The sequence below is a fragment of the Lupinus angustifolius genome, chromosome LG05 (genome assembly GCF_001865875.1).
Source record: "Lupinus angustifolius cultivar Tanjil chromosome LG05, LupAngTanjil_v1.0, whole genome shotgun sequence".
Classification (NCBI taxonomy): Eukaryota; Viridiplantae; Streptophyta; class Magnoliopsida; order Fabales; family Fabaceae; genus Lupinus; species Lupinus angustifolius.
Genome location: NC_032013.1, coordinates 5532758 through 5544185, shown reverse-complemented (window position 1 = coordinate 5544185; position 11428 = coordinate 5532758). Strand labels below are relative to the sequence as shown.

Below are 11428 nucleotides of genomic sequence, written 5' to 3'. Positions count from 1 at the left end.
TGGAAAATGTCTTCAATTGTAATTTTGCAATGAAGAGAAGAAAATTATGATGGCTACTTCAGAATTTAAGGAATATGCCTTAAGTTGGTGGGATCAAGTACAAAAGGAGAAGAGTAGATGTGGTGCCAAACCAATTGGTACTTGGGAGAAATTGAAGATGGTGATGAGATGTGTAGATATGCTCTAAAAGCCTATCAACCAACCAGTCACAAATTTGCAAGCCAACCCAAAGCAATCCAAACAAAGTTTGAGCCAATAGATTTCTCAAGGGAGTTCAAAAGAGCATTACAATATGCATCCACAAAAAGAAATGGAGAACCCGAGATCGATCATGAGTGAAATACTTGAGAGTAAGGGATATTTGAGTGAACCACTTGTGAATAAGGGAGATTTGAGTGAACCACTTGTGAGTAAGGGAGATTTGAGTGAATCACTTATGAGTAAGGGAGATTTGAGTGAAACACTTGTGAGTAAGGGAGATTTCAATGAAACACTTGTGAGCAAGGGAGATTTGAATGAAACACTTGTGAGAGACGATAACACCTTGAGGGAGGAGAACAGTTCGAGTGAAAACACCAAGAGTCCAAACACTATGAGTGAAATTCAAAGTGAGGTTAAGAGTGCCTTGGTTACAGAACAACCCTTGTACATACCCTCTTGCGGTAAATTTCTTTTTACTACTATCCATTCTAATAAAAATTGTTTGTCAACTATTGTTCATATATTTTTGCGAGGTATTGGTGAATTATTTCCCAAAGAAACAATTTGTGTTCTTCCACCTATCAACTCACGTGTGGAACTTAGTGAAGATGTGGATAATGTACACATGTTGGAGACAAGCAACATTGAAGATTCAACTTTGATGGTGAAAAATGGGTACTCTCAAATTATACATTCTTTATCATTAACCAATATATTTGTCAAAGGGATGATCCAAGATGAATATGTTGAGAGTTGGAGTGAAAGAATAAAGAATATTGCTTTTGATCCGAGAGGATATGAGCACTTGAATTTGAGGTCAAATTCCCTTCAAGAAGGAGGGTATGATGTGAACCCAAATGAGCCAAAATTGGATCATGATGAACTAAGAGGCATTGGTGGTCACATTACAAGGTCAAGGACCAAAAGAGCATAAAATGCACTAGGACTACTCATGAAAGGCATCAAGGAGAATGCTCCACGTTCGATTCAAGGGAGTCCTCACTACATTCATTATGTGACTTTGCATATTGGCTGAAATGGGGAAAATAATTCCCAAACAACTTAATTGGGCCAAGGTCGTGTCCAAGGCATGGTTAGGACATCTTTAATGTGTCCTAATTGTTTTTACTAGTTCTAACTTACTTTTTTTTATTTGAATTCAAAATAAAGGCTGCCCTTAAACTCGTGGGGACCATAGCATTAACTTCATTCAACATCATTAAAAGCTGGAGAGAGGTGGTACTTAATGCATCAGATTGGGAACTCAAGAATGATTTATTATGGGTGTGATTTTCGTGCAAAGTCTCCACTCACTTAACTCATATGAATGGGGAACTCAAGCTTGATAAATGGAAGTGTGATTTTCGTGCAAAGCCTCCACTCAATTAATACATCCGAATGGGGAACTCAAGAATGATTAATTAGGGATGTGATTTTCGTGCAAGTCTCCTCTCAATTAATTCATATGAATGGGGAACTCAAGCTTGATAAATATGGGTGTAAGTTTTGTGCAAAGCATCCAACCAAGTTACATGCACAATTCAAAGTCCAAATTGCCTCATTAACTCGTGGAGACCATATGCATTCAATGATGGCCAAATTCTCAAGGAGTCCTAGACTAAAGTGCATCACTTCTTCATGGAAATTTAAAGTATTTTGCATTTTGTAATTTAATTACTTAGGAATTCTCATGTGGGATATTTACTAGCATTATTTCGTGTTGAACATGGTTGGAAGGGATCCAATGTAACCAACCATGTATTAGGATTAATCTAGTCCAAAAATAAGGCTTGATTCATGGTAGAGTCACGTGGGAACCATCATGGTTTGTCTATAAGTGTACTTCTAATTTGCTAAATGAAATTAAGTTTGTTTGAGTTAAAAGTTAAGGAATTGATTTCCTTTAGTTAAGCAAGAGCTCCTAAAACCATTCTTGGCTGAACCAAGAATTATCAATCTTATCAACGATCCTTCCTTGTGGCAATTATCACTTGGCTTATCAAACAAGTCACGTGTTTGTGGCGCCATCATCTTCATATATTCTCCATTTCTTTTATTCAAGCAAGTTTATTTCCGCTGCCTAAATTTGCTCTATTTGTCTCGGCCAAAAATAAAGCTAGCCTAGGCCATGTTTCAAGCAATCTTGGCCAAAGGTGATACACCATCTAAGAACGATCGTGAAATGAGAACCACCCAAAAGGAGGTTCGCGTCAGGTGGTATCAGAGCCACTTCTTGTTTGTTGTCTAGACCACTTTGTGTTTAGTAATATCAAGTCCTTCTTGAGTAATATCTTTATTTTTCTTCTCATTGTTAGTCACAAAAGTATCAAACCAAAACTAAAAGTGTCAACCCATAGTGTCAAACACGAGTCAACCAAAATCTTACACTAATCCTCTCATATATAGCATATGATTTCAAACTTAAATATATCTAACAAATCTAAAAATTGAATGGTTCTCCCTAGCTGTCAGTGCCTTGCTAAATAATGATTGAAGATAGAATGTTTACTGCATAAAAGAAAATGTAAATGGAATTTTAATCATGATTTGTTGAGTTACAAGGAATACAATATCATTGACAAGAATCATAAGGCTAATAGAAACTTAACAATTAATTCTAATTAACCGCCAACTTTGAGCAATACATTGTGAAAGCTATTGTAATTAATTTCCCTTGGAATTTATTGATTCTATCTATCATATGATTCATATATATACGACTCTTATACACTACCTACAAGATTTGGAACCCCACAGTTACCCGTCCATTCATTTGGCCACAGAAATCCTAACCTCAACCACACGAGTCCCTCTCTTAGGTCCAAAATCAGACAAACACATGCAAGCCATCCAAGTCAACCATCAAAGAAACTACACCATCATCTCCTCATCACAAAAATCACAAGCGTTGAGCAAGGCTGTTCTAAATAGGGATTCTGGTTACATTATGAACTATTATGATTAAATGCACTTAATTCAATTGTAACATGGTTTTGGAGAATTTCAAAATTTAAGTTTTGGGTAACATCTAAGTGATTAAGACGATTATGACCCAAACTTAAAACTTCCATCTGTCCAAGTGTGGGCTTGACCTCTCCCTTTATACACTTCATGAACTCGCACTGCGGTACTAGAGGATCTCATCCTTATTATTAAGTAAGAGATAAAATGATAGTAACCAACAAGAAGTTAGTCTAGTGGTATAAAATCTTGTTAGATTTCAGAATGACTGAAAGATAAGTATTTGATTCTTGAAATGTGCAACCACATAATCAAAACGATATTAGTTCTTTGTCTAAAAATGATTAAATATCTTTACTAGAAGGAAAAAGTAAAATGATAGTAGTAACCATACAATATTAACTAAGGTTAAGAATCATCGTCGTAAGTATTCTTTCCCACCCATTTTAACCAAGACTTCCCACAGCCGTTGGATCTCTCTAAAGACATCATCGGACGGTAGCCTGAACCTGCAGCAAGGACACGTGTTCTTCTTCCCAAACCAAGGCAATATGCAACTCCAATGAAACAAATGTTGACATGGCAATTCACACACATCCCTCCCTATTCTCATCTCCTCTTTGCATATCACGCATTCTTTACCACCAACAACCACCTCCACCGCCGGAAGAGCAACCACTGCCGCCACAGATGCCGCCACCTCCCCCACTTCCTTCCCTCCACCACCACCACCACAACCTAGTGCTTCCACCATCCTCCAGCACCGTGCCACCATCTCAATATAAGGGATCAAGATTGTCCTTAAACATGTCCCAAAGGGTATGAATGAAGAACAAGAAAGGTTCAAGAGAGTGTGAGAGTAGAGATTGCACATGTTCACCCTCCATTCTGAATAGGGTGCATCCAAGGCTTCAGGGTTGTGTTTGTGTGTGTCACAGAACATGAGTAGTAGTAACACAGCATCAGTCTCACGTTGTCTCATGGCAGTGGACAAAGGAGGCGGCGATGATGATATGAGGTGGCGGGTGAGGTGGTGGAGGGATGAGAGGAGGTGGCGGGCAATGAGGAGGGACTTTTGATGGAGGGAGAGTTTGTGGAGATGATGAAGGGTTAAAGAAAAAAGGGTAGGGGAAGAGAGGAGGAAGGAGAGGCGGTGGTGGTGGTGGTGGGTGGCTGAGAGGATGGTGTTTGTGAGATCTGAGATATGGGAAGATGTGAGGGTGGAGAGTGCAGCTATGATTGTTGCTGTTGTTTCTTCCATTGTGGGATCATGTGCTTCGGACTTTGCTTTTTAGATGATGGACAACTATGTAATAAGTTTGGGGTATATGGTTTTTTATGTACACATTTAATAATTCTTATGGATGAGACTATCTTTTAATAAACTTTTAATATTTTAATTATCTTAAAAATTTAGTATAATTTTATAATACTAAAGTAAGACATTATTAATTTTTGTATGTACATATAGTTTTGGGATTAAGTGATTTACTATCATAATTGGCTAATGTTTGGGTTGACCATTCTCTCATCCCTATTTTTCTATTCTATATTTCTAGTCTTATCTTCTATCTCTTAGGTTAGCTTTGGATAGTATATATTTTTCTACAATATCATTGTGTAGAGTATATTTATTTATTAGTGATTAATGTACCATTTATATATATTATGTGTTTATTAAAATTTATATGCTAATCTTATATGATATATTATTAAATTAGTAATTTATCACTCTATATATAATAAATTAGTAATAATTACTATTTTTATGACCATTACTAATATTTTAGATAAATTATGTATATTTAAATGAATATATTTATTTTGTATCCAAAAATTGAATATACTTAATTTAATGCTATATATAGTATCACAATATATAACACTCTTATACCAATATACTGAATATAGTATATTTGGAACTTGCCAAAAATATTTTCTAATAGACTTTCGTGGTGGTTAACTTTTACCAAAAGAATATATTTATTCACAATGATTTGACTAATATCAGAATGACCGAACATTTTCTCACTAATATATGCCTAAAGCACTAGTAATGTATGCCAAAAGCACTAGTTGAAATCACCTTGTTTTTTTAGAATTTACATTAATAATATATATTAATCAATATATTATCTACTATTTATTTCTATTGTTTTTATTAACGAGTAAATAATAATGTACTTGTAAATTGTAAATGATATGGTACTAATATAAAAACTGTTATAATATCCTTGTATACAGTATTTTCTCAATTTTTTATGTGAGTCAATGTCTTTAATAAATATCGAAATAGTTTAGACTAATCCTCAACTAAAATTTACTTGACATGCATTCTATTTTCATATATACTGACCAACCATCACTTTTGGGTAAATTACTCATAGTCTTTTTTGTTTGTAGTAAAATCTATCATCTAATTTAAAATTGTCAAACAGATTAAAAAATGTTATTAATTTTTTAAAAGTAAAATTATATTTGAGTAAGTTAATTTCTTACTTTATTAATGGTTTTTACCACTCTACTTGGTTAGAAAAGAATAGTAGTAGTATTCTTAATTTTTTATGGTGACCAACTTAACTATTTTTTGTTTTATGGGAAAGCAAGCCTTTTAATGTTATGGATATAAAATTCTCACAAATCAACCACAATTTTACAAAATAAAAATAAATCATAATTAGTTATAAAGATATGAGTCCCCAAGAGATAGCTCAACCAGTAGAATTACATGACATAGAATATGAGCACCTGGAGATCAATCATCCCTTTTCTCTTTTTGGGTGAACAACTTTACATATAAAAAAGACCGCAGGTAAAAAAACTTTGATGTACTAATTTGTTTACTGAAAATTTGAAATGTGCAAAATGGTATTAAAAATATTAAATATGAGTTAACTTAATTCTTTGTAGTATTCTAGAAGATCTTTGATAGGATTGTTTTGACTCAAATTAATTACTTTTGAATATCAACTTGGTTTTTTAGGGACCAAATTGGTATACTCGAAAAAAACTTATAAGAATCAAAAATAGATATTCACTTAAAAAATAATATGAAAATTTTAGAATTTATTGGCTATTTTAGTCTCCATCATAACATCAGTATTTTATAATTAGTACTCTAAAGATTGACACTCTCAAACGATGCAAATGATTAAAATTTCAAAACTTTATATTTTAAGTGGCAAATGACATTATAATTGAAACTCAAAACATTGAAAAAGAAAGACAAATATCAATCTCAAATTGTCAGATTATAATGGAGAATGAATACATTAGCTTACATATTACTTTCAACTACTTATCATTTTGAGTAATAGAAAATCTACCATGATAGTGATGATACTACATTTGATCTCAATTATATGTAAAAAAAAATTAATATTTTTTGGTCCTAAATATAAACAAATTTAACTGCATTTACTGATTTCAACATAATTTCTAATTGAAACAATTTTCCATATATTACTCTTGAATTTGAATACTAATTGCAATTATTTACATATTTTTATTAAATAAAAACGATTAATTTCCTTTTAACTAATTCCTTAATAGAGTGAAATTGGTTTATTAGAGAGAGGAGAGGGAGTAATGTTGAAGAACTAGCCAAGGTGTGAACGCTTGTGAAGATAGAAAAGATTGAAATAGCAGCTTTTGTTCACATGTTAATGTCTAGTGCAAGCACATTGCTGACTCCTATGCTTTTCTTATTGATTTAGAATTCTCTTTTGGATTCAAATGCTTCAAGAAATAAATAAAGGGAAATATAATTTTCAATGATACACTTACCTTTTTAATTATTAATGAAATTAAATTTTTGTTACTAAAAATAAAGAAAAATATATGTATTTGTCTTCTCATTAATAGAGATGACATGTCTCTTGACCAATTTAAGAAACAAACATAGGAGAAAGTTCCACCATTGGTCCATGTCAGTGGCTTGTTCCTCTTGTCACCTATAAAATACACCAAAACAATAATGCAATTCCGGTGAAATGAAGAAGAAGAACTAGACACCTCTATTACTCTATAACTTTTCATCACCATGGCTTCTATCAATCTTCATTTACATGCACACATGCTAATTTCTCAATGCATCTATAGTCCATACCAATATCAAGGTGAAAATCTTTTAGAATACCAGATAGACAAATATATCAAAGACCACATGAAAAAATAGAATAATATGACATCTTTATTCTTTAAATGTAATTATATTATACTTTTATTCATTAATGTAAGTGCAAAAATAATAATTTGTCCAAAGAAGAGGATTCTTTTTCAATTTCACAACCTAAGAAATGACTTGGTGGATTTACATGATGATGGGCATTTTGGATAAAATATTATAATGTTATAATTTAAGGTGTAGTAGACATTCCTTGTTATGGAGAAAGAGGACATTTCGGTGGCAAACCAAGATATGATTAAAGGAAAAGATATTTAAGTGATATTGGATGCTTCACAAGTAAGAAAACAATTTTCGAGGCAAGGATTGGGTAAAGAAGTAAAACGAAAAAGGAGGATGCAAGTGACTAGCCCCACAAAATAGAAAGTCTATTAAAATGAAACAATTATTCTTCCTTTGTTTAATTGCAGCTGGCTTTATCAAAAGCAATGCCCAATGCATTCCCAAATCTCATCTCACCAATTTGATGATCTCCAAAAAGGAAAATATACGTGGAGCCATTCTGAACACAAAGTGCTCCTTTTGTTACTGTGTTTCACAAAATATTAGGTGTCAATCTCATCAATCTTAGTCACATAAATGTGAATACAAAATGAGTTATAAGCCGTATTCATTCTGCACTTGGGACCATGGAAATAAGTGAACATATGATAGTAAAAGTGTTAAAATTATTAGTGGGAATTTTTTGGTATGAAATCTAAAAAACAATAAGTCTCACATAGAAAAGTTTTGAAAAAATAACTTCCAAGTCCCACATTGGAGAGATGATGAATATGGAAAAAATCTTATGTTATAAATAGAGGCTTTATAATTCGCCCCAAGTTGAATGCGCTTATATTCAACTTTTTCTTTTCCCCTCATATTTTCTGCCGATGTATTTCTGGCAAACTTCTCCCCTTTCTTTCCGTGGCACTAAGAAATGGCACAGGTAACCATATTTTCGAGAACTGACACTGGTAGTCAGTATTGGGGAAAAAGAATTGGCACATGTAATCATATTGTGGTCATTTCAAGAACTGACATTGTAATCAGTATTGTATGAAAAGAATTGGCACAATTAGCCATATTGTGGGTATTTCGAGAATTGACACTGATAGTCATATTGTGGATATTTCGAGAATTAACACTAGTAACCATATTGTAGTGGGTGTATTCGAGATTGGTTCTTATAGTGCAGTAAGAATTCGATAACAGAGATTTGAGCTGTTTTATCCTGGGGCGGCGTGGTTGATAGTCTGCTTGCACATTTTGGGTAGTGTCACGAAACGTCTTAAAAAGAACGACCTGGTTGTGACTCAGTCAGTAAGTATTATTTCGTGTCATTTAGAATTATTACAACCTACGGTAACAATAATTTTAAGACGATTTTACTGGAGTTACATTCGTAGATAATATTATTGGACTGAAAACTTTGACATGATCAAACCATTTTGGTTTGATGGGACAAATTTCAAACGGTGGCAACATAAGATGAAATTTTTCACCATTATGAGAAAAGTTGCACACGTTCTGAAAACCGATATCCCAGTGGTGCCAGAAAAAGTTGAAAAAGAGGACATGGATAAATTAGCTATTGAAATAGCTCTCTCGAATGAAAGTGATTACTTGTGTAAGAACTTCATTCTGAATTGGTTGTCTGATGGGCTCTATGATTACTACAGTCCATACAAGTCTGCCAAATTAATTTGGTATGTTCTTGAAAAAAATATGATACTAAGGAAGTTGAGACTAAAAAGTATGTTGTTAGTCGCTACCTCAAGTATTAAATAACTGAAGATAAATTAGTAGAGTCTCACAATAAGATACAGCGAATTGCTCATGAAATCATTTATGATGGTATGACCCTAGAGAGTTAAACTCATAGAGCCTACGAATGTATATTCATTTAGTATGGTGTAAACAACAAGACGTACATGTTCTATGACTTTAACGCAAAATTAATCATTGAGTCTAACGATGTTGACTTCAATGAAGAGAAATTCATTTTTAAATTGAGGAATAGTGGAACACATCAACTAGTCACATACTTGTGATTAGAGATAATGATAAAAAATGAAAGGTTTGAAATAGAACAAAAAGAAGTAAGATAGTAAGAATTGCTAGAGAGTATTGACCTAAATATATTGTCTATATATTGGAGGAGAATCCATGAACTTTTCAAGAAGTTTTGACTTCTTTGGATGATGACTTGTAGCAAGAAGCCATAAACAATGAGATGGACTATCTAGAGTCTAACAAGAAATAGACTATTTTGGCTCAATACATTATGGAAGATGAGATGATGGCACTAGCAACAGCTAGTGAAAAAGCAAGTTGGCTGAGAAGCTTGCTTGTAGAGATTCCCCTATGGGAAAACATATACCAGTTGTGTTAACCCATTGTGATAGTATGATCGACGCCGTACCCCGATGCATATAATATAACAATTAAGAACTGTAGTACTAGGAAGTGACTCCTATGTCGTTTCCCAAGGATTATCTTTCAAACAAAGATTCAAACACCTTATACTCACACACATAAATGGGGTTTTTGTTTTTGGATTAGTATGAACAATAAGCAAATTCAGAAACAATAAATAACAATATGATAAAATGGCTAAATCCCTTTGGTTTATTTATTCACAACTCAATCATCGGTTTCAAAAGATTATTTTTAGATTTCAACCATTAACTTCCGAATTTATTGAGGATCAATTAACTAAGCGATAATCAATTCAAAGTTCCAGAACCTAGACCTCTAACTAGGCGGAATCAGTATAAGCATGAAACGATTAACAAATTCACACAAACTAAGCATTCATGCACTAGAGAGTAAATCAACTAAGCAAAGATAAACTCAACCAACCAGTTTCTAAGCAATGGAATTAATGAAACCATATTCAGAAATAAGATAGAAAATAAAGAAACCGAAAATGCATTAATAACAAAACCTTAAGAGTTGTGATACATTACCAAAGGAACTTAGTCCAGAAATTTAGCCTTTCATGGCAATGGAAAAACAAACCGAAAATGAAAAAATGAAGAAGGAGTGAAACCCTAGTAGAGCAAAAGATGGAAAAACGAAAATGTGTTTATGTTTCAAAGTGAGGCAAAGTAAAGTGTGCGTGTTTGGAGGGGGGAATCCGAATTTATCCCCTGCAACACACATAAAACCGAATTGGGCCTAAACAATGGGCCCAAAGCTAAATTACAATAAAATCAACACCTAAAATAAAAATACAATCTTCACTTCAACACATATCCTCGACTTCCATAATGCTCAAAATGACATTGGTGCCAAATGTGATCTGAAAATGATAATAGATTTCATCCGACCAAATAATCCCAAATTAACTCATTTTAGGAATATTAGTCCAATAAAGTCTAAAACACTAAACCATGTGAAACAGAGTAAATTAGGCACCAAGAATCATCAATCATGCTAAATTAAGGTTATAAATAGTATGCAATATATTGCTCATCAAATACCCCCACACTTAACCTTTTGCACCCCTGGATAAAATCAAGGAATAAGGCAATGCTAACAAATATGCACTAAAGTGAGTCATGCAAGAGGATCACAAAAACTAGAAATCTAAGAAAATCACATACTTCACAATGAAATCTAGGAACTGCAATGAAATGGGCAAAATCAAAAACACAAGAGTAAAATCATCAAATCAAGATATCCATGAACATCATCCAATAAATTCAAGTATGACAAGAAACCAATCAAACCAAGAGGCGAGTCACAACAATGATAGAATCTCACAAGAAATGCTCTCTAAAGTGTTTACACTCCTTTGTCTTAGGTTGCAAGTGTTTGCACTCAAAACACTTCATGAAAACAAACACAACCATAGGCTTGACAAGCCTCTAACATCAACATCATAAGCACATGCACATAAAGATCAAAAGGACTTTTCAAGGTTGTAATGGGGTCAAGGACAATGTAGGATAAATATTGGATAGGTAGGTAAAACCAAATGGAATATAGGAGCAATGGGGAATAAGTAAAAAGTAAGCAAAAATCAATCCAAAATAATACTAAATCTCTAATTCCAATCTTCTTTGCCTTACTCAACCTTTTATTCACTTTTGT

The 11428-nt window shown here is 33.3% G+C and overlaps 1 protein-coding gene across 2 annotated transcripts; it reads right to left on the bottom strand.

The window, feature by feature from the left end:
* Positions 2717-4504, bottom strand: LOC109347568 (E3 ubiquitin-protein ligase SGR9, amyloplastic-like). 2 transcript variants are annotated; one of them, XM_019587486.1, is made up of 2 exons: positions 3555-4504; positions 2717-3182 (listed from the first exon to the last, which is right to left on the bottom strand). In XM_019587486.1, the coding sequence occupies exon 1, from the start codon at positions 4421-4423 to the stop codon at positions 3578-3580; it is 846 nt and encodes a 281-aa protein (XP_019443031.1). In that variant the 5' UTR covers positions 4424-4504; the 3' UTR covers positions 2717-3182; positions 3555-3577. The 2 variants fall into 2 exon arrangements, with proteins under 2 accessions (XP_019443031.1, XP_019443032.1); XM_019587487.1 differs by lacking the exon at positions 2717-3182 and adding an exon at positions 3212-3321 and having other exon boundaries at positions 3566-4504.